Raw genomic sequence first — 24,028 nt, 5'->3', positions numbered from 1 at the left:
ATGGACTTAGTCACCATGAATTTATCCATTTCCCTTTTAAACATTGTTATAGTCCCAGCCTTCACAACCTCCTCAGGTAAGGAGTTCCACAAGTTGACTGTGTGCTGTGTGAAGAAGAACTTTCTTTTATTTGTTTTAAACCTGCTACCTATTAATTTCATTTGGTGACCCCTAGTTCTTGTATTATGGGAATAAGTAAATAACTTTTCCTTATCCACTTTCTCCACATCACTCATGATTTTATATACCTCTATCATATCCCCCCTTAGTCTCCTCTTTTCCAAGCTGAAGAGGCCTAGCCTCTTTAATCTTTCCTCGGATGGGACCCTCTCCAAACCCCTAATCATTTTAGTTGCCCTTTTCTGAACCTTTTCTAGTGCTAGAATACCTTTTTTGAGGTGAGGAGACCACACCTGTACACAGTATTCAAGATGTGGGCGTATCATGGATTTATATAAGGGCAATAGTGTATTCCCAGTCTTATTCTGTATCCCCTTTTTAATGATTCCTAACATCCTGTTTGCTTTTTTGACCGCCTCTGCGCACTGCGTGGACGTCTTCAGAGAACTATCCACGATGACGCCAAGATCTTTTTCCTGACTCGTTGTAGCTAAATTAGCCCCCATTATATCGTATGTATAGTTGAGGTTATTTTTTCCAATGTGCATTACTTTACGTTTATCCACATTACATTTCATTTGACATTTTTGTTGCCCAATCACTTAGTTTTGAGTGATCTTTTTCAAGTTCTTCACAATCTGCTTTGGTCTTAACTATCTTGAGTAGTTTAGTATCATCTGCAAACTTTGCCACCTCACTGTTTACCCCTTTCTCCAGATCATTTATGAATAAATTGAATAGGATTGGTCCTAGGACTGACCCTTGGGGAACACCACTAGTTACCCCTCTCCATTTGAGACATGTCAGTAGCTGTGTTGTTATGAGATATATTTTGGATGCGCTGGAAGGCACAGTTAAAGTATGCTGCTTGATGTGCAATTGCAGACATGATGCACACAATGAGGCCTGGTCTACATTGACTACTAAGTTATGGCCAGTATCATGGCAGCTAATTTTCTTTTTTCGTAGTTGTTTTGCAACACAGTAAAATTTAGTAACATAGCAAAGTTGCTATTGAGACTGCGTCTAGACTACCACATGCATTATTGGGCTCTACAACATTAGAAATATCAAAACAAATTGGATTTGTACGAAGAGCAACAGATGATTAAAGGGCTGAATAGAATAACCTGTGAGGAAAGATTAAAATCAAAATATTTATAGCATGGCCAGATAGCTACTAAGACAGCCATTCTTTAAAGAATGTAAATACCAAGTAGGTCCAAGAATTAGAGTACGTAGTGCGAAGAGGTATGAGAATGAATAATGGGATGAAAATTTTCCTCACCCAGTGTGTGTGTTCTAATGGTGAGAACTATTAGACTGTAATTGTCTTCCACTTGAGTCATTTTAAAACTGGACTAGACGAAGAACTAGAACATGTTTTAGGAAGTAAGTTTGCATTGGCTGGGATGTAGACTTTGGGATTTCTATACTGCAAAGGAAAACAAATCTCAGAGACTGGGTCAACTGACTTGGGTTCTCTTAGCCTGGGCTCCTGGGCTAAAAATAGCAGTGTAGATGTTTGGGCTTGTGCTAGAGCCCAGGCTCTGAAACCCAGGAAGGGTCTCAGAACCTGGGTTCTAGTCCAAGCCCAAAAGTCTATGCTGCTTTTTTTTTTTAGCTCTACAGCCCAAAATCAGTGAGCCAGAGTCAGTTAATCTGGCCCTGACACTTGGTGCCCCAGGTTTTTCTTTGTGGCGTGGTTGTACCCTAGGTAATTTTTTCCAGTGTTTAACTACCCTTTCAGTTAGGAAGTTTTTCCTAATGTCTAAACTAAATTTGTCTTGCTGCGATGCGAGCCCATTACCCTTTGTCCTGTCCTCAGTGGATAATGAGAACAATTCATCATCCTGCTCTTTATAACAACCTTTTACCTACTTGAAAACTGTTTTCATGTCCCTCCTCAGTCTTCTCTTCTCTTCTCTAAACTAAACAAACCCAGTTTTTTCAGTCTTTCCTCATAGGTCATGTTTTTTAGACTTTGTAATCATTTTTGTTGTTCTCCTCATGGACAAATTGGAGAAAGTCCAATCTTTCCCAAATTGTGGTGCCCAGAACTGGACACAGTACTCCAGTTGAGGCATTATCAGTGCTGAGTAGAGTGGAAGAATTACTTCTCACGTCTTGCTCACAAAACTCCTGCTAAATCATCTCAGAATGATGTTCGTTCTTTTAGCAACAGTATTCTGTTGTTGACTCATATTTAGCTTGTGATCCACTATAAATGCCAGATTATTTTCTTCAGTACTCCTTCCTAGGCAGTCATTTCCCATGTTGTATTTGTGCAGGTGATTATTCTTTCCTAAGTGTAGTACACTGCATTTATCCTTATTGAATTTCATCCTATTGATATCAGACTATTTCTTCATTTTCTCAAGCTTATTTTGAATTCTAGTCCTGTTCTCCAGTGTGCTTACAGCCCCTCCCAGTTTGGTATCATCCGCACACTTTATAAATATACTCTGTCATTATCCAAATTATTTATAAAGACATTGAATAGAATTGGACCCAAGATCCCTGCGGGACATCACTCGATATGCCATTCTAGCTAGACTGTGAACCATTGATAACTACTCTCTGAGTGTGGTTTTTCCAGTCAGTTGTGCACCCACCTTAAAGGAGGTTAGTCTAGGCTATATTTCCCTAGTTTGTTTATGAGAAGGTCATGTGAGCCAGTATCAAAAGCCTTACTAAAATTGAGATGTATCACATATACTGCTTCTCCCCTATCCGTAAGTCTTTTTAACCTATCAAAGAAGGATGTTAGGTTGGTTTGTTTTTGAAAAATCCATGTTGATGGTTACTTATCACCTTATTATCTTGTGCTTACAAATTGTTGATTATTTGCTCCATTTTTTTTCTGATTACTGAAGTTAAGCTGAGTGGTCTATAATTCCCTAGGCTGTCCTTATTCCTCTTCTATAGATAGGTGCTATATGTGCCATTTTCCAGTACTCTGAGATTGCTTCTGTCCTCCATCATCGCTAATGGCACAGAGATCTGTTGATATGTAAAAATTGGGTGACTTTTCCTACACACACTCTGAATACATAGTTAATTGGTATACATGGTAAAATGTCCATATATATACTTGGCTAAACCACAGGGGTTTTCTATGTAAGAGTGTGTACATATTTTTCCCATTGCACAGCGTTTTGTAATTTTGCCTGTCTAGTATTCAGTTTACTGTGATCTAGTATGTGTCCTTACTGTCAATTGATACTCTTATTTGGTAGGGTTATTTTTAATTGTGAATTATTTTCTTGCACTAGGAGTTCCTCTGTGTAAATCTAATTGTGCACTAAGGATTCCTCTGTGTAAGTGTTTCTCTGTGTAAATGTAAGACTGTGAAATCTTTATACAGTGTAACAAGTGAATTCCCTGACACTTCACCCTTCATACAATGCTGTAAGTAAATAATTAGGTCAGTTTATATATTTTTATTTTTAAAAGCACTTTAGTACCATTTTTAGTAGCTTCTAATACTTTGTACTGGTCTTTTGCTGTTCTCCTCTCCGCTTGCCCAAACACAGCTGAGTTCACAAGAGGAGAAAAGAAAACAAGATACTGCTGCCAAGCAGACAGGAAACTGTAGTAGACCTTATGAGCAGTAAAGGGTTTAAGCACGCCTTCCACCCAATCAGCTGTGAGTGTTGTTGCTATGTGCACTCTTACTCTGCCTTCTTTGTGAAAAAATGTCTTGCACGGGGAGGCTAAATATGCACCCAAAGCTGAACATTTTGTTTTAACCACTGCAGACATCTGGATCTCTCAGATACTGCCAGTGTAGCCCATTTGCAGCTAGGAGGCAACTTCCTTTACACAAGGATTCCAGTATGGTTTACAGTGGAAACAAAGGGCTGCATAGAGAAGGTGTGTAAATTGAAGGAAGTAATTTTAAATGCTTAATTTTTTTCCAGTTTTGACTAAATGTTTATGAGGGTGGGTTCTCCTTTCAAATGGACATAGAATTTTTACACACTTGTGATTAACAGTGTCAGCTTGAAAATATTAAACTCACATGATTTACATTCAACATTTTTGTAGTTCTTTTTCTTCAAATCATACTAGAAATACAATTTTGATTATATTGTTGATCAGAACAAAAAAAGGGGTGAGGGCAGGCAGGATGTAAGAAAGGAAAGAGAGGCCTGTCAAACACCATGGTTCTCCTTTAATGCAATAAGGTTTTAAAGATAGTGAGGTGGGGCTGAGGAGAGGGACTGGAATAAATAAATTCTTCCTATTATAGCACAAACTTGTTTCTCAATGATTTTAGACTTTTTTCAGAGACTCAATTGGTACTAAATTTGACAAGGTGACAAAAGTAAGCTTATTGAAAATTTTGCTTCTCAAGTTATGAGCTTGAGAATTAAATTTTGAACTTAAAAGTTTAAAAATATTGTTTTAAAAATATTGAATATATACTTTACTGAAGATGTGTTCTCCCTTTCACTTTATACCTGGATCCAATGATACATCCATCTGAAGAAATGAAGGTGAGAGGGTTTTTAAAAAATTAATTTACCGTATATATATCTGAGTAGCAGGAAGGGAAACTACTACTTGTGGCATTTTAAAGTGGACATCTGATATAATGCCATGTGTACTAATAGCCCTGGAATAGTTTTTATAGCCATATGTAGCTGCTCTGTTTGTTTTTTTTGTATTGGGAGTGAAAATACAAGACTTAACTGAATGTGTGTTTCTTTTGTGTCCTATTTTTTTTTTTTTTAAATGTAGGTCAAGTTCCTTTAACAACACAGGGAAATTATTACAGTGCTTTCATTTGTGCTATTAGCTGAGTGCATCCCAGTATTGTCACTCTGTTGTAATGATGTGCTTACTCTAGGCAAATAAAGTTTATGCAAATGAGTCTTCACTTGGGCAGCTAGAGAAGCAGACTGTAATATTTGATAAAGTAGTAGCTTGTCCTCATTGGCTGTTCAGCTATCGCTATGCTGTGTGTTTAAACTACTGTTTAATAATATAATTGATCTAGCTCAAGTGCCGAATACAGGATGTTGATGTCTTTCACTGTGTGTAGTAAAACAGTGGTTTTCTAACTTTTTTTTTTTTTCTGGCAACCCAGTTGAAGGAAATTGTTGATGCCCATGACCCAACGGAGTTGGGGATGAAGGGATTGGGATGTGAGAGTGGTTCAGGGCTGGGGCAGGGGATTGGTGTGCAGGAGGGGGTCATGACTCTGGGCTGGGGGTGCAGGCTCTGGGGTGGGGCTGGGTACGAGGGGTTTGGGGTGCAGGAAGGGGCTCTGAGGTTGGGGGGGGCTGAGGGCTGGCACAGGGGATTGGTGTGTGGGGTTAGGGTGTGGACTTACCTCGACTGGCTCCCTGTCAGTGGCGCAGCAGGGGTGCCAAGGCAGTCTTCCTATCTGTTGTGGCACCACAGACTGCACTGCGCCCCAGAAGCAGCCAGCAGCAGGTCGAGCTCCTAGGCGGAGGCGCGCAAGCATCACCCCGCCAATGGGAGTGCAGAGCTGGTTCTCAGGGCAGAGGCATTATGTGGAGCACTGTGGGCCCCCCAGCCTAGGAGCTGAACATGCTGCTGGCCACAGCACAGTGTTTGAGCAGATAGGGACCAGCCTGCCTTAGCCGGGCAGCACCGCCAGCAGCACTTTTAATGGTGCGGTCAGCGGTGCTGACCAGAGCCGTCACGTGCCTGTGCCTCACATTCCGCGACCCAGTACTGAGTTGCGACCCACAGTTTGAAAACTCCCATAGTAAAAGATTCTGCAAAATATTGGCAATAGCATAAAGATTACGTAATTACATATATTCTTGTTCTGTATGTCGGACTTATTGATGATGTAGAAAGGGCCAGAACTCTGATTTTAAGCAAGCTTTTTGAGTTAAATGTTTATCTACTGCTAAGGAATGAGGAGGAATAGTCCCACTGGTGTAATCTTGTGGCTTGTGTAAGGCTGTCTGTTGTGATTCACTGAGGAGTATTGTTCTAGGAAAGAGTATCAGAGAAAATTAGAGAAGCCTCAGTGAACTTTGCCATCCTTTTAATTTACCTGACTGATATCTGTATTTACAAATATTTACGGTAATAGTGTTTTGGGTATCTTGTGAATACTGCACAAATTTAATTGGTGTGTAGCATAACAGAACCCTTTATAAAAAGAAACTGCCTGTTGTTAATATCCTTAAAATTCTGTCTCCTGACCATTTTAAAATTAAATCGTATGTATATAAAAATAAAATATAGATTACATTGAGTGGGAATTTAGGGGAGGGGTCATTGGTACAGAGAAAAAAACTCAAATGAGGTTTTACTGAAGTCAAAAACTCATCCATAAAGAGTGTCTGACAATGAAAAAGAGGACAGAAATAAAATACTAGGGAACTAACTACAAGTAGAAGGTTAATACTTGGCTTAAAAATGTTATTGAGATGTAATAAAAATGAATTTAACCAAGGCAGGAGACAATGGCTACCCCTCAGGTAAGCAGAGCCAATTTAATTTAGTTTTTTCCCAATAATACATAAATCACCTTGTCATATAAGAATTAATATTATATTATTATATAAAACTACTCAAAATCATTCTGTAAGTGCACTGTATTTAAAAATGACACTTATTAACCTAATATCCACTGTTTTGCACATATATAACAACTTAGGATAAGGAAAATATGGCAAAATAGAATCTTTAAAACCCATATTTGGTTTAAGCAGTAGAAATTTTTGATCGTATGTAATTTTAGTCCTCTTGAATACTAAAAAAAAATCCTGATGGGCTAATAATACGTCCTACAAAGTCCTTTGGTCAGTGGTTTTCCCAAGATAGAGTAAACTACAAATATTTAAATAAAACTTACTGAAGCTGAATGTAATCTGAAGGTATTGTTTACAGTGCAGTTAAACACCTGCAGCTAGCCTGTGTCAGCTGACTTGGACTTGGGCTAAGGGGCTGTTTAACTGGGGTTTAGACATTCAGGCTGGAGCCTAGGCTCTGGGACCCTACCCCTCCTTGCAGGATCTTAAAACCTGGGCTCCGGCCCAAGCACAAATGTCTACATCACAGTTAAACATTCCCTTAGCCTGAGCTCTGCAGGCCCAAGTTAAGTGACATGGATCAACTGCGGGTGTTTAATTGTATTATAGACATAACCTGAGTGGCTAGTGAGAGGATTTTTTTTTTTTTTGGTGAAGACTGTTCTGCGAAGACTGCTGTCCAGAAGGATGCCACAAGATCAGTTACAGACCGAAACAAGTTAGGAATAGGCTGTAACACTAGAGAAGGTTTTAGGGGTGGGGTGATGATGGGGAACCAGGATGAAGGGAAGTTGAAAGGTGAAAGTAGAAAGTAAGATGAAATTCAGAAAGATGAAAGTAGCTCTCTTCTCTAAAAATGGGTATTGCAGCAAACAATGGGGTCCATGGTTTACCTAGCTAATTCTCTGTGACCTAGTTAATTCTCTGTACTCATTCCTCCTGGTGACTTCAGTGCCTCTTGTTGCTAGTTCTTTTCTAACAGCAGACAGTGAAGGAGCTCTCTGTGCAACTGTTACTTCTGACCATGCCACGAAGGCTGCCTTGGTATAGCTCAAGGAATTTGAGTCTCTTATTTCATACTTAACCTGAATACTATCTGTCTGCTAAGTGTTCTTTCTCTAATGCAGTGTTTCCCAAACTTGGGATACTGCTTGTGTAGGGAAAGCCCCTGTTGGGCCAGGCCGGGTTGTTTACCTGCCGCATCCGCAGGTCTGGCCGATCGAGTCTCCTACTGGCCCGCGGTTCGTTGCTCCAGGCCAATGGGAAGTGGTGCGGGCCGAGGGACATAGGGCAGGTAAACAAACCGACCCGGCCTGCTAGGGGCTTTCCTTACACAAGCAGCGTCCCAAGTTTGGGAACTCACTCACTCATGCCCGTCACCCCAATTGGGGTATGGGCCACCAACAACAGATCTCCAGAGTCCTCTATCCTGGGCCATTCGTTCCAACTGGTTCCAGGTATAGCCCATTTTTTTGCTATCGGCCTGAAGGTCACGTCGCTAGGTGTTTCTTGGACGGCCTCTTTTCCACTTGCCTTGGGGGTTCCACCGCAGTGCCTGTCTGGTGATGTTAATTGGCTGCTTGCGTAGTGTATGTCCTATCCAACCCCACCTTCTTCTGATTCCTTCCTCTGCTGGAGTTGACAGGTCCTCTCCAAGAGGTGGATGTTACTGATGGTGTCTGGCCGGCGGATCTGGAGAAGCCTTCTGAGGCAGCTATTTATGAAGGTCTGGATCTTCCTGATGGTTGTTTTGGTTGTCCTCCAGGTTTCAGCTCCATACAGTAGGACTGATTTCACATTGGAGTTGAACAGTCAAATTTTTATTGCCAAAGACAGCTCTCTGGAGCTCCAGATGTTCTTGAGCTGTAAGAAGGCTGCTGTTGCCTTACCAATCCTTACTTTGATGTCTGCGTCTGTGCCACCCTGCAGGTCGATGATGCTACCTAGGTAGGTGAAGGACTGCACTTCTTCCAGGGGGCTTCCATTCAGTGTGACTGGGTCATTGCTAGTGGAGTTAATCCAAAGGATCTTGGTCTTGTCCTTGTGAATGTTGAGGCCAACCTGTGATGACGTGGCTGCCACTACGTTGATCTTCTCTTGCATCTGCTGTTTACTGTGCGAAAGGAGTGCAAGGTCGTCAGCAAAGTCCAGGTCATCAAGCTGGGTCCACAACGTGCACTGGATTCCGTTCCTAAGCTCGTAGGTGGATGTCTTTATAATCCAATCGATGACGAGGAGAAAGAGAAGTGGTGACAACAAGCAGACAACAAACTGACTCCAGTTTGCACCTGGAAGCTGTTAGTAAGCTGCCCTCCATGGATCACTCTACAGTGTATACCGTCATATGAGTTCTTGATCAGGTTGACCACATTTGCTGGGATGCCATAGTGCCGAAGGAGCTTCCAAAGGCTCTCTCAATCCACGCTATCAAACGCAATTGATGTACAACGAGGAGTTTCACTCTATAGACTGCTCGACTGTGATGCGAAGCGTTGCTATCTGGTCCGTGCATGATCTGTTCTACCGGAAACCTGCCTGTTCATCTCGTAGCTGTGGATCGACGGCATCCTTCATTCTCTCTAAGAGGACTCGGTTGAAGACCTTCCCTGGCACCGACAGGAGTGTGATTCCTCTATAATTGGCACAGTTGCTAAGGTCTCCTTTCTTGGGGATTTTGATGAGATATCTCTCTTTCCAGTCTACCGGAATCACTACTTCTTCCCATATCTTCTCAAAGAGGGGGTACAGCATTTCCACTGAAGCATCCAGGTCTGCTTTCAGGGCCTCTGCTGGGATGTCATCAGGTCCAACTGCCTTCCTATTCTTCATCATGGTGATGGCTTTTCTGATCTTGTCTCTGGTTGGTTTATCGCAATTAATTGGGAGGTCCTCGTTAGCTGAGTTGATATTTGGTGGTGCTGGTCTGTTCAGGAGTTCCTCAAAGTGCTCTGCCCATCTGTTGTTCTATTCCTGTTACAGACTTTCCCTGCTTGTCTTTAACGGTTCGTTCTGGCTTGCTGAACTTTCCAGACAGTCGCTTGGTAGTATCATACAGCTGTTTCATATTACCACTGATGCTGCCTGCTCTACTTCTGCTGCCAGTTCATCCACATACTCTCTCTTGTCCTTCCTGATATTCCTCTTCACTGCTCTGTGGGCTTCAGCATACTCTTTTTGAGCTTTGGCCTTTGCTGCTCTAGTCCTGCTGTTGTTGACTGCTGCCTCCTTCTTCTTTCTATCTTCTATCTTGATCAAGGTCTCTGCTGTGATCCACTCTTTCTGCTGGTGTTTCTTAATTCCAAGCACTTCCTGACATACTGACCTAAGTCTCTCTCTCTCACTTTCTGCCATCTGTTTAGTACACTGTCTTCCTCTTCCTCAGACCAATCCTGTAATACTGAAAACTTATTCTTCAGCCTCAGTTCAAAATCTTCCTTGGTCTTATGGTCCTTCAGAAGGCTGACATTGTACTTCACTCTTCTGTCTGACGTGTATATCCAGTTCTTTTTCAGCTTCAGCTTCAATCTGGCCACCAGTAAGTGATGGTCGGACTCCGCGTCTGCTCCTCTTCTAACTCTAACGTCCTGCAAGGATCTTCTAAACTTCTTGTTAATGCAGACATGATCGATCTGATTTTCTGTCATGCCTGCTGGTGATACCCAGGTACTCTTGTGGATCCGCTTGTGAGGAAAGATGCTACCTCCTATGACCAGATTGTTAAGTGCACACAAATCCACAAATCTCTCTTCAGTCTCACTCATCTCTCCCAGAGCATGGGTCCCCATGACTTGTTCGTATCCTGTGTTGTCAGGTCCAATTTTGGCATTAAAGTCTCCCATAAGGATGATGATGTCTTTTTCTGGGAGAATCTCTAATATTTTCTGGAGTCTGTTGTAAAAATAATCTTTATCCTCCTCTTTGCTGTCATTAGTTGGAACATAGCGCTGAACAACATTCATCTTAATCCTCTTCATTTTAGTTCTGAAGGATGCTGTGATGATCCTGGGACCATGTGCCTCCCAACCAATCAGTGCTCTCTGTGCCTGCTTGGACAACATGAAGCCTACTCCCTGTGTGTGGGATGCGTTGCTCTCTTCATGTCCTGAATACAGCAACAGCTCTCCTGTCAACAGTCGTCTCTGCCCCGCTTGTGTCCATCTTGTCTCGCTAATGCCTAATAGGGTCAGGTTGTTGGTCCTCATCTCTGCTGCAGCCTGCGCCGTCTTTCCTGACTCATACATGGTCCTCACGTTCCATGTGCCTATGGTAATCCTCCCGGTTGCAAGAAGGGTAATCAGCTTAGTGGCTTCCTCACAGCTTTTACCACCCAGCGTCATGCATCTTCAGATTGAAGACCCTTCTTTTTCCAGGGTAAAAGTCTCTGTTGTCTCTAGTGTTGGCGTTTCTGTAGCAGGTTGATTTTTTTTTTTTTTTTACGGGGTGGAGTTGCTAGCCCCGCGCCCAACCCTCCTCCTTTATCTTGACTTGGGACAGGCAGATGGCCCCAAAGGACCTCTCTGGTGGAGTTAAGTTTGGGAAACACTGCTCTAATGAATTGTCTATTGGAGAAAAAAAACTTACTTTATTTTGATGACAGAGACACTCTGAAGCACAAATGTCCTCTTTTCTTCTCCTTTCAAGAACTTTCTTTTAACAGTATTTAAAAGGTTTTTATAAACAATGCTGCTGCACTGTCATCTTGTTTCCCTCCCTCTATTTTTATCTTGCAAATATTTTGAGAGAAGGCAGCTCAGCAGCTTTAGAAAGTGCCTGCTGAAGTAACACAATGCCCGGTGCCCCTACTAGACAAATATAACAATGCTGAGAAAGAACTATGGGCTTGGTACTGCATCAGTGCCAAGATTACTTTTTTAAAGTGAGCATCAAGGAATTCTGAAGGTATCTGTTGACTAGGGGTGGTCAATACACAGTTAACTTGAAGGACATTAAAGAGCAAGTCTTCAAATGTACCAAGATATGATTCCTGTGGTGGATGCGTTGCTGCATATGCAGCAAAGAATCCTGTGGCACCTTATAGACTAACAGACAGATGCATCCGATGAAGTGGGTATTCACCCACAAAAGCTCATGCTCCAATACGTCTGTTAGTCTATAAGGTGCCACAGGATTTTTTGCTGCTTTTACAGATCCAGACTAACACAGCTACCCCTCTGATACTTGCTGCATATGTAGCAAGAAAAATCCTAATGGTGTGCTTGGACATCTTTAAAGCATTTAGCTATATCCTCTTTGTTGGAACCAATGGAAAGCATCAAGGTATCTAGTCTTATTGTGACCAGAGGGGAAGGCACCACATCGCATTACCTCAGCTGCATCCTAAATGTACATGTCGCATCTTACTGACTGAGTCATTATCTCAGCAGAACCTGCTCAAGGTCACAGGTATCATGTGTGCCAAGTATACGGCATCAGTCCCAGCATCCTAGTTACTAGTGCCTCAAACACTAATGATGCCATCCACATTAGTCATCTCAGTGCAGTTGGAGTTAGCATACTTGTCATCCTGATTCCCACCTGAAACAAAAGGGATGATGGGGATAAGAACTTCTAGTCACTTGTATGTGTGAGTCACAAGTCTTCTGACACGCAAAAGAACTTTCTGGGGAGTGTGGTGAGCAATAAACTAAATTCTCTCAGTGGGATCTGAGCTTGATTTTATCACTATCATGACTGAAAATTTGTTTACTTTGTAGACCCCCAAATGTCCTGCATTGAAATCCTAGTTTACATTGAGTTGCACCTCTGCTGCAGGAGATTAAAGGGGAAACCTAACACTCCTGGAGTCTGGTGCACGACATACCTATAGGCTGTCAAGACTCAGAGCTAAGCATCTCTGCACTGTGATCCCATATTCTGGAATAGAAAATGTATTAACCCTCCATTCTTGCTGCCCACATAAGGAGTTACTGGTTCAAGTGAATAGGTACCAAACCACCCTTTAGAGAGTGGCTAATTTATGCTTGGATTTATCTTCTTCCCCAGAACGATAAAGTGATAAATTATAAAAGCCTTTTGGTGATGGCCTAGGAAGACAATGCCTTTGACGTGATGTAACTGCCTCCAAAATAGGTGATTGTTGCAAATCTTTGGTCTTCAACAGGAGCTACTGTAAAAGCTTATGACAAAATAAACTTGTTTTGTGGAGTAAGTGAAGGCTAATCTTATGAAGACTAAAAAGAATAAAGGCCACATTCTGTTATCTTTGTTCCATGGTCTATCCTCTGACTCCATCCTATCCTGGTGAGGAGAGAGGGAAAAACACAACTTGGCCCACCCTTCCAGGACCAGATTCAAGGACACTTGGTGCTTAAAGACTCAGGACATTTGGCATTGAGTATAACTGAGACAGAAGGGTTTCATCTCCAAAATTCTAAGCTTTGGAAACCTCAGCTTTTATGTTGATACAGCCAATAGGCCAGCATATACCTTGAATCTTGTAGGAGGAATGTAAAGGGTTATGTCCCTGGTTATATCATATATAGGTCTGGGCGTTTTGTGTTGTCAAGCAAGGCTACAAAATTTCCTTCAGAAAAGTATCTCCAAATTGCCCATATGAAGATGCTCTCCATATCTGTGTTATCCAGAAGAAACTGCCCCCAAAAAATCAATAAATGTCATAAAACTCAGATGTTTTGTTTTAGGTATTTCCTCATATCTAGAAACACAGAAGGGCTGAGGTCCATTGTGGACTTCAGCTATCTCAACTGCCACAATAGTCAAAATGATGTCTTGGTGAACAACTCTACTTCTTTGAAAAGATGACAACTGATTAAGTTGATGTGCACTGAAACTTGAGTTCAGTTTGCTTGGTGGGAAAGGAAAATTCTATTGGACGCAATAAGTTATAGCCCAGTTTCTTTTGAGTAGAGTGACTACCAACCCACAGAAATGCATTTTCACACTTGTCTTTCCCTTTAACAGCAAAGGTCCTAACCAAGTCTGGAGAGACAAGTTCTACAAAATTAATAGCTCTTTAATGGCAGAGGCAAATGAGGGTCCCACTCATGCTAGTATTGGTGGTATCCAGTCCCATCAGGCTGAAATCTTATGTATGATCAAACAGAAGTAGAGAACCTCTCTGCATGCTGACCTAGGACCCCCTTTCCCTATCACAATGGCAACTGAAAGTGTGTATCGTTTCAGTGAGGTCTATTGAATTAAGTATGTGTGTTTAAAGGCAAAGGAAACAGCTGGAAGAGAAAACGATAAAGAAACTTCAAGAGGGCATGGATATAGGTTTCTAGAGCCCTTATAGGTTTTCTTTCCTTAAAGGTCTTTCTCCAGTGAAGTCCTGTCTTACCAGAAGATAACTACCAATTTCAGTGGAAAACATTTGTAGACTGTCATGAGAAGGCCCATAGGAATTCATATTACTTACCCCACATGAAAACTACTTGCTTATCAAGTATCAGAGGAGTAGCCATGTTAGTCTGGATCTGTAAAAGCAGTAAAGAATCCGGTGCCACCTTATAGACTTAACAGACATTTTGGAGCATGAGCTTTCGTGGGTGAATACCCACTTCGTCGGATGCACCTGGTATTTGCTTATCATATCTCTATCAGTCTGGGTAAAAGGAATTCTCCCTTAAGATTTATCTGGCTACTATTTTTGGCACTGTATAAGTACATTAAAGTTACTCTATAGCTTCTAGTCTAATGATCATATGGGAATTTGAAGAAACCCCATTAAAATACCTTTTTCTTGTGGGGTAGTAGTGCCATCTTTACTAAGCCACTTTACCACCCAGAAATATGAATTTCTAAAATGGAAATTAATTCTCCTAGTGATAGTATCTTCAATATGCAGAGTTAGTAAGATTCAGGTTTTAGTTACTAAGTTACCTGTGCTTTGTCATAAGAATAAGGTAGTGTTGTACACTTGATCCTAAATTCCTTCCAAAGATGGTGGTTTAATCTGAATTAAGTAGCCACCCTCCAAGTGTTCTTTCCACATGCCTGCCCAGAAAGGCTGTTCTCTGTAAGCTTAAAATGAAAAGGTCCCAGAGCCGTTATTTGAAAGGCAGCAAAGACTTTAATGTCTATTTTGCTCCCCCTCCTTTTTCCTCTTATTTTCTTTTGCCCTTGTATTACTAGTTATTGTATCCAAGAGAACCATGTCTAAATAGCTGTCTGATGGATTGTTTGTTGTTCCTTATGAGGTCTGCAACTTCAAGGTTATGTTAAGGAACATTTATTTGGAGGAATGTCTGCTTTTGTAGCTGAGTTCAGATTAGCTCCCAGGAAGAGATTTGAAGGGCACACATGTGGACTGACTAAATTTTATTAGAAGTGATTGAGTTCAGTATTCTGTTGTGATTCTAGCTTGTCTGATCAATGTTCCCAAATTGAAAGAGGAAATTCTTTTCATGTCTGTTATTTTTAGGGATATTTTTATGCTCTTTTACATCTTTTGCTCTTGTTTTGGTTATCTAATTACATCACTCACATGTTGTCGAGGTGGTTTCTCCTTCTGAGGAGCCTGAAACTAAAGGTATCCCCAGGCTGCAGGTGTAGAATATATCAAATGCATGATGGTCTGTGGAGATTTCAGGAACCTCCAAACTAAGGTTCTGCTGTGAACTCAAGCCTTATGGGGCAGAAGAGGGAGAAGGAATTTCCTGGAATTCTTGTTATCAGATGGTGTGCAGTTACAGCAGATCCTTGTCTACCTTCCCCACAAACTTGAGGAGGTATAATCTTTTATTCTAATTGTTTCACACTCTGATATTGGAATTAACCATTGGAAATGCCGTGGTCACCAGAGCTTCTTACAGAGTAGGCACATATCATATTGTCTGTTAGCCAAAGACTTTACTCTCACTGATCATGTTAATGGAGTGTGGACCTAGAGTGTGGGTCTACTGTGAATATACTTCAAGAGAAATAGAATTACAAGTAAAGTAATCTTTTTACACTAATCCAGGTTTCCACACTTTGACAATTTACACTCTTGACAACAAACAATTTGCACCTTGAAATCTTGGAATACTGGTCTAATTGTGACCCGGTTCAAATCAATCATAATTTTGTAACCAGGTAGAGACAGTCGGTTCAACTGATTATAAAAGATACTGTTTATTTTATGTGTATACAGCAGCTTTCTGCTGTTGCAGCTGTGTTTATACCTGCACTACTATGTTGCTTAACTATATTGATATCAGTGCTATTCGAGGAAAACATGGACGGCTATTCAATGGTGTATCTGAAGGGGATGGAGTATCCAAAGGATATGGATCAGTACTGCAGCATATGGGGAAGTGCTCTCTGAGAATATCCGACCATACACGAAGCATGAGGAGAAAAGAGGACTGATAGTGGTTACACAAACAGATATAAACATAGTGTGTTCTGTCTACACTTTTTAAAAAAAATTATGCCAACCTGGATAAAAGAAGATAACCATGTACCAGTATAGACCTGGCACGGGCTGAAATTAGCTGATCTAGTTACTGTCAGAATCTTAACTATGGAGTGTGCAGATACAAACACAACTTAAAACCATTTATGCTAGTAATCAGTTGCAAACTCTGTAAGATGTAGGTGAACATGGCCCAAGAGTTAGATCCTTAGAGGTACTGGTCAATACGAGAATTCTTTGGTGCTCTACGGCTTCTTTGTGCTATCTCCATCAGCTCAGAGGGACAACAAAATCACTGCAAGGCCCTGCAGGAATATCCCAGACACGGGCCCCCCTTGCTGGTGCTGAGATTGCTTTGGGTCCTTCCTGCAAAAGCTACCAGTGCAAGGGGCTTCTTGGGATGCAAGCAGGCTTTGTTTCTTTCAGGACTGATTCATACAAAAGACATTTTAACAGTTTTTCTAGCTAAATATTAATGTGTTGTGTTTATAAGTTTGTCTGTCCACCCTTGTCCTCAATTACATCAGCTGGTTGGTCTGTGGGTAGGAACAATTACCATACTCTTCAGTGTCTATAGTCATCTTTTTTTTTTTTAATAAAGCCATTAAAAGTTCTTATGTACTAAGGAAGTCAAATGGCACTAAAGAAATCAATGTGCCAAACCCATTCTAATATAAAATTAAGATATTTATCACAAACTCCTTTTTTTTTAAAGAAAGTCTGTCTGTAAAACACAAGATCAAATACGTCCGCAGTCTGTGACATTACATTGAGTACAGTATAACAATTTGCCCTCTTTTTATGCTTTTTTCATTAAAAGGGTAGTATTTAATGCAGCTATTTTAGTGTTTGCACTTGTATTAAAAGAATATAATGGCTGTCTTTTGACTTTATCCACTTTTAATACTGAAGTGACGCAATGTTGTTGTAATTACAGGTAATGCAAATACTATGTATCCGGCCATTTGTGTTTCTCTACTACTCCTCACCTCCTACTTAACTGTGATGGGGTGAAATCTTAAATAGGTGGAGTAGAAGGAGAGGCAAAATCTGGCAACTTTTTTTAATAGTCTGTATTGGCAAAGTCTTGAGAGTTCTAGATTTATTTTAAGAAATAGCGTTAAAAAGAATTGGAACATAAAGGGTTCCTTAACCAGATCTTTATAAAACTTTGCATACAGTAATTATATGGAAATTCATATGCCTGTGTATGCATTGGAGATGTTTCTTTCCCCTTTTACTTCTCCACTAAGTATTAAAGTTTAGTTTATTTGCCATTTAAAATAAAACATACTATAGGTAGATGTTAGGAATAGTTGAATGCTTATACTCTTCATTGCCAATAATGTTTTTAAATATCTTAGACTTAATACTTATTCTGTTAAGATCAATACACATTTTAAAGAAACCTCTGATAGTATCACTTAGGGATTCTGGATTTTGATTTCCAAGTACGTATTTCAGACCCAGTTTCTTTGTTTACTCACTGCTTTGGTCTCACACTTGGATGTGTTCACACTATATGTGGTTCATTTTATCAGTTTATGCTATAGCATGAAACCACACTAGTATTAATGATTGTAAAATACTTTCTGAGCACTCAGTTTTTATAGCTTTTAATGCCAGAACAGGGACCATTATGATCCTGTAGTGTGATGTTCTGTGTAACACAGGCCCTAGAATTCACTCATAGTGCATCAAACCTGATGGTTTATAGTTGAACTAGACTAGAGTATGTCTGTTTAGAAAGACATCCGATCTTAAAAGCTCAAGTGAGAGAGTCTACCATCTCCTCCAGTAAGCTGTTATAGTGATTAATAAGGCACACAGTCTTAACAGTGAGAGTAGTTTCCAGTCTGAATGTTTCCAGCCTCAGCTTTCAGCCATTGGATCTTGTTATTTTTTCTGCTATAAGAAATTGCCCATGGTATCAGATATGTTCTTCCTGTGTAGGTACTTGTAGATCACTATTAGGGCTCCTCTTAACCGTCTTTTCAAAAGTTGATGTACTGTAGATCCTTAGGTCTCTCATTTTAAGGTAGGTTTTCCAGATTTGGAATCATTCTTGTAGTGTGTTTCTAAACCCTCTCCAAGTTGTCAATCTCTTTTTTTGAAGTATAGATGCCAAAATTGGAAACAGTATTCCAGTAGTGACTTCATTGGTGCCATATACATTGGTGATATTGCCTCATCCCTCTTTGTGCATGCAAGGTTTGTGATTGTCCTTTTAGCCACAGCATTGTACTGGGGAATCAATTTTTATTTACCTATCATGACATCTGTGACGGTCTGTTTTCAAGTCATAATCCCCCATCCTGTAAGTATGACTTACATCCTTTGTTTATGTATGTATGACCTTGCATTTGATTGAATCAAACGCATGCTGTTGAATGTGCTCAGTTTACTAAACAATCCAGGTCACTTGATGTAAGTAACCTGTTCTCATTATTTACTACTCCACTAATCTTTTTCGTTTGCAGATTTTATCAGCAAATTTTTAGTATCTTTTGACAGATAAAAGATCACTTGCTGATATTACCTGCATACCACGTTCTGTTCCTTTCATTCATGGACAAAAAATGCATGTACAAAAAGTGTGGTGGCATAATAATCTGGACAAAAGCACGCTTAGAAGGAGCTAGTTATATATACTTACCCAGTCTGCACATGCTGTTTGTAGTAATTGCACGTGTAAGTATGGGTGTTTGTCTGGAACTCTCAGGCCTCTATGTTTGATGATTTCTCCTTGGTTGTTGAACTTTCACCATCATGCATTTGCCAAATGCTTATGGTGCTAAGGAATGATGAGAATAATTATCACATGACTAGTACTCCTTCTCAGAACACAATTTGACCAATACAAATAATAAAATAGTGGTACTCTGGGCATACTGTACAAAGCAAGTATGAATAGAATATTCATTTCATCCTTATGGATAATTGTTTTTGTGGACTTCATAAAATGTAAAAAATTTCAATTAGAATTGTAAAGTGCACTGTAGTGTTCCTGTTTTTTCCCCATACAATAAAAAAAATACCTTTTTGTTATGATTCCTATTTCTTCCTGCATCTGAAGTAGACTTCTGAAGTGAACTTACTTTTACTTTTTAGCGGGGAGCGGATTTTGTCCTCTTCTGTAACTAAACCATTTTAATACCAAAAGATGTATTGAATTTTTAGTTAGACTGAAGCTATATGTAAATAATGCATGAAACTTTCCACAATAGGAGTTATGTGATAGAAGCAAAAAACAAGGGAATTTATTACATTATGCATTATTACATTTATGCAGAGCACTGCCAGCTGCTGCTTTACTGAGGATTGTTGAATTTTAATTCTTTGTACTAGTTTAGACTGGACCGTGTACAGTAACAATATTCTGCATGTTCCTCAGTATTCTGCAATGTTAACTATTTAAAAACTAAACTTTTAACTGACTCCTCTTCTGGGCAGCAGGAATTCACAATAAAAATTTTTAAAAGAACATTGTGTTCCATTTTCTAAGTAGTGATATTTAACTCTTTTCCTATTCAAAGTGTTTTGGAGGTTATTTTACTATGTATTCTGGCCTCTTTCTGGCCTTTATCCCATGCCATAAATGACACCAAGCCAGAGTGCCCCTGAAACTTCCTGCATCAGAACCCAGTCAATGTATTATTCTAGTGATGGTATGATTCAACAGTGGTTTCCCTCTCAGAACTCTTTCTTCTTCTTTTTAGAGACAATAATTTCAGAGCACCCTTGGCAATCTGGCAAATTGAGTGATAGCTACAGTTGTTTATTGTTACTGACACTTTATGATTTGAACTACAATATTTCATACTCAGTTTAAATTTGTAGTAACAAAATTGGCGGAAGAGGAAATATGTACTATATAAAATTCTTAAGGTGGTACAATGATTTGGGTATGATAGGGAAGACAATCAATTTAATTGACATTACTTTTTTATATAGCTTTTTAATATTTTTTTAATATATAATGAAAGCAGACATTGAAATAAAATAAAAAGCTATGGGATAGGGATCTCAAATGTATAAACATTTGGAAATGTTATTTTATACATAATTACTTTCTGAGAAATCTGTCACAGAAGGCTACATTATTTACCCTGCACAAATCCTCATAAGTAGTTGAGTTTGTGTTTCCATTTTCATCATAAGTAGCATACGTTTTTATTTCCAGCCACTGAAAGCTCTTGCTAATTCTCTAAAATTGCTACTTGGATTTAGTTCCTCGTCTGCACCCACAAGAGAGTGTTATTAGCCTGCCAAGATTGGGTCAACACCCATGATTTAGAGGCTAGACAATAAAGTATAGATTGTTTCAGTTTTGTATGTTTGTGACAATCACCATATTTTCTGTATTCTTCTCCCCACCTGATGGGGCACAGCCTTGGGTTTCCAGCAGGGAAGTTTCTTTTTAATCATGTCCTCTATGGAGTCTTGGTAAGCCAAGAACAGAAAACAGAAACTTTATTTATACTCTTGCAGAGCTCTTGTTTCTGAAATAAAATTTTTCATATATCAGCTGCCTTTTTAGTTTGTGGCACACCGCCCAGAAATGTTCTTACATACTTCATGTAATCAAAGACAGAAAATGACACTGGGTCTAGGCATTGGTAATCAATCTTCGACTACTGCTTGATTGTAGCAATAAAGGTTACTTAGAGTAGGCAGACCAGGCATTGTCTGCTCTGTTTGATACGGTACAATTTTTACTTGCTGTTGTAATATACTAAATTCTACATGCTAGTTCTGCATACACATTTGCAGCTGTCTCGTCATCTTCTGGAACAAGGGAGCAGTATCATTTGCAAGGTCTCATCAGGGCCACCCAGAGGATTCAGGGGGCCTGGGGCAAAGCAATTTCAGGGCCCTTTCCATAAGAAAAAAAGTTGCAATACTATAGAATGCTATATTTTCAGAGCCCAGGGCAAATTACCCCACTTGCCCGCCTCCCCCCCCACAGGTGGCCCTGGGAAAAATAAACATTTAAAAACTTTCTGCATCTCCGACAAACCCAGTTTTGAGAACTTCTTTTCAAGTCACCTTTACAAGGTATCACTGGTTCTCAGCATCAGCTAGTGCTAAAAGGCACTAAAACTCATTAAAAGGGTTGGACAAATATTTTCAGTCAAAACCTTTTTATGGATTGAAAACTAGGGGTTTTTAAAAATCAGAAAAAATCACGGACAGTGTCTGCTTTCCTTCAAAATTTGTTGTGGTTTTTTTTTAATTGAGAAACTGAAATTAGTTTGCCAAAACCTGAACATGGATTAGCCACAGATATTTGCTGCTTGCTGTGTTTGATTGTTTAAAGAAACAATAAAAAAATTCTGCTTAAAAAAAAATCCAAAACTTTTGAACCACCTCAGCTTGTGACCAAATGCCTGAGCCCATCCAGTCAGAGATTTTTCCAGGTTTCTGATACGCTGCTGGCTTTCTTGACTCATGTGTGTCCATAACTTTAGGTTCATTTAGGTTAGAACATAAGAATGGCCATACTGGGTCAGACCAAAGGTCCATCCAGCCCAGTATTCTGTCTACCGACAGTGGCCAATGCTAAGTGCCCCAGAGGAAGTGAACCTAACAGGTAATGATCAAGTCATCTCTCTCTCCTGCCATCGATCTCCATCCTCTGACAGACAGAGGCTAGGGATACCATTCCTTACCCATCCTGGCTAATAGCTATTAATGGACTTAACCTCCATGAATTTATCTGTTTCCTAGAGACTGGCTCCATGGGGTCCCTCACAAACTGGAGACGGTTACTTTGGGTTTATCTTTAGTATAGCTTATGTACATACCCCTTGAACTGAGCCTTTGAGCTTGTTCCAGAATCTGGGATGAGCCTATGTTGTGAAAACTGAAATGCTCAGAATAGCACATGCATGTGAAAGGACACAGGGTGCTAAAAGTAAATTAACCCCGGGGGTCTCTAACTAGGGGTCACAAGGTTATTACTGGGGATCACGAGCTGTCAGCCTCCACCTCAAACCCTGCTTTGCCTCCAGCATTTATAATAGTGTTAAATATATAAAAAGGTGACCCTCCCCCTTAATTTATAAGAGGGAGTCACACTCAGAGGTTTGTTATGTGAAACTGGTCACCAGTACAAAAGTTTGAGAACCACTGAATTAACCCCTCTGGAGCCTCGGGGAATGCAGGGGTGGGGGGAGTCTCCCTTGGTAGGGTTGGGAAGGAGGTAGGTGGTGTAAAATATTGCTCTTCTCATGTGATCCCTCCCCCATGACTCTCTTGGCTCTATCACTGTTAATCTAAAGTGGCTAATTTTAAATGAAGCTACCCTCTCCTGACATGAATCTCCCTATGGCACTGAAATTAAATGTAGACTGTAATTTGGCATTTGAGAAGTGAAAGGGATGGTAGCCCTAAGGGAAAAGATAACAGCTTGGCTCTTTGTGTTAAATAGATGTCTGCAAGCTTCAAACTGCTGAATGAGCTTTAGCGTAGGGAAGGCTGTGCCTCCCCAAACAGCCTGGCCCTGCCCCCTATCTGACCCCTACCCACTTCCTGCCCCCTGACTGCCCCCCTCAGGATCCCTGACTCATTGTGCTCCTTGCCCCTGACTGCCTCCTGAGAACCCCACAACCACCACCCCCATGAATCCTCCCTATCCCCTGACTGCCCCGACCCCTATCCACCACCCTGCCACCGAGTCCTGACAGGCCCCTGGAACACCTACTATCCAACCCCCTGTTCCCCGTCCCCTGACCACCCCGTCCCCTGAACCTCTGCCCCCTCCCTATCCTCTGACTGTCCCCGGGACTCCCTGCCCCTTATCCAACCCCCCGGGGCCTTTTACCATGCCTCTTATCCCCTCCTCTCCCAGAGTCTCAGTGCGCCGCATCCAGGAGCGGCCCTGGACAGCACTGCAGTGGCGTGGCTCCACGTGACCTGAGCTCCCGCCAATTGGCCCGGATCCCCACCTCCTTACCACATGGCTCTGAGTGGGAGGAGCTCAGGCCTCACCCCCTTACCATGCGGCTCTGAGCAGGAGGAGCTCAGGCCCCGCCTGAGCCATGGTGCTTTAGCTCTGACCTGCGCCACTCCTAGACGCGGCGGGCTGAGGCCCTGGGGGATGGGGGAAGGCGGAGATGGGGGGGAGTCTCCAACGTTCTTCTGGGAGGCTTATGTACATACTCCACAACTGTACATTTGCCTCTGCCTCTGGGCAGCCCTGGGTCTCATATCTCGCAAAATGCTAGAGCTGTAAATGCTTTAATAGAACAGTTAAGACACATTTGAAACCAGTGTTTTTCTCAGAAAGAGAATGTTTTGATCGTTGTAATACCTGTGTACACAAGAAAAAAGATGTTTAGAGTCTCAAGTTTTCTCTCACCTTTACTAGAGATACTTTAGTCCCATAAAATCCCTTGGCACTGAGCATAGGGTAATTTTAAGGTTTAAGATTGTCCATATACTCTGACAAATTTTAAACATTTCTACATTTGTGATGGATGGATTGGTGAGGGTAATGGTAGAGGCACAAAATATTTACCATGTAACTTCATACTGAATATTGTAGCTGAAACTGGGTGATTCTTTCATTTAAACAACTTAGAGGCATAACACTCTTCATTGTGATGGTTTTGTTTTGTTTACAAATTTGTCTTTTACTTGTACTAATGAGGTTTTTTTTTTCTCTTGTGGATTGACAGATCCTTTAGACGAATACTTTGAATATGAAGCTGAGGAATTCCTGGTCTCCTTGGCCTTATTGATTACTGAAGGTCGAACACCAGAATTTTCTGTAAAGGGTAGAACAGAGGGTTTCCATTGCCCTCCAGCACAGTCAAGTCAGCCATTAACATCTAAACATGAGTGCACTGACAAATTGGCCCAGGTATGACAATATCAGTACACGATAAATACCATGGGGTATTAATGGGGAATCCATAGAATCTTCAACTTGTGCGAACTGTCATGGCTCCATTGTCGGTTGAGCTATGGCAATTTAAATGAGCTGATGATCTGCCCCATA

General features: G+C 40.8%; 1 protein-coding gene across 3 annotated transcripts in view; it reads left to right on the top strand.

Moving 5' to 3' along the window:
* Window positions 1-24,028, top strand: part of FAM214A (family with sequence similarity 214 member A) — a 61,305-nt gene that overhangs the window by 17,256 nt on the left and 20,021 nt on the right. The window contains exons 1-2 of one of the 3 annotated variants that reach the window (XM_030577045.1): window positions 3,829-3,996; window positions 23,706-23,890. In XM_030577045.1, the coding sequence (XP_030432905.1) occupies window positions 3,960-3,996; window positions 23,706-23,890 (222 nt within the window). In that variant the 5' untranslated portion in view covers window positions 3,829-3,959. Of the gene's footprint in view, window positions 1-3,828; window positions 3,997-23,705; window positions 23,891-24,028 lie in introns of those variants that run through there. The other 2 variants (XM_030577042.1, XM_030577043.1) reach the window with 2 other exon arrangements.

The sequence above is a fragment of the Gopherus evgoodei genome, chromosome 10, assembly GCF_007399415.2.
Source record: "Gopherus evgoodei ecotype Sinaloan lineage chromosome 10, rGopEvg1_v1.p, whole genome shotgun sequence".
Taxonomy (NCBI): Eukaryota; Metazoa; Chordata; order Testudines; family Testudinidae; genus Gopherus; species Gopherus evgoodei.
This window is presented reverse-complemented; position numbering and strand designations above follow the sequence as displayed.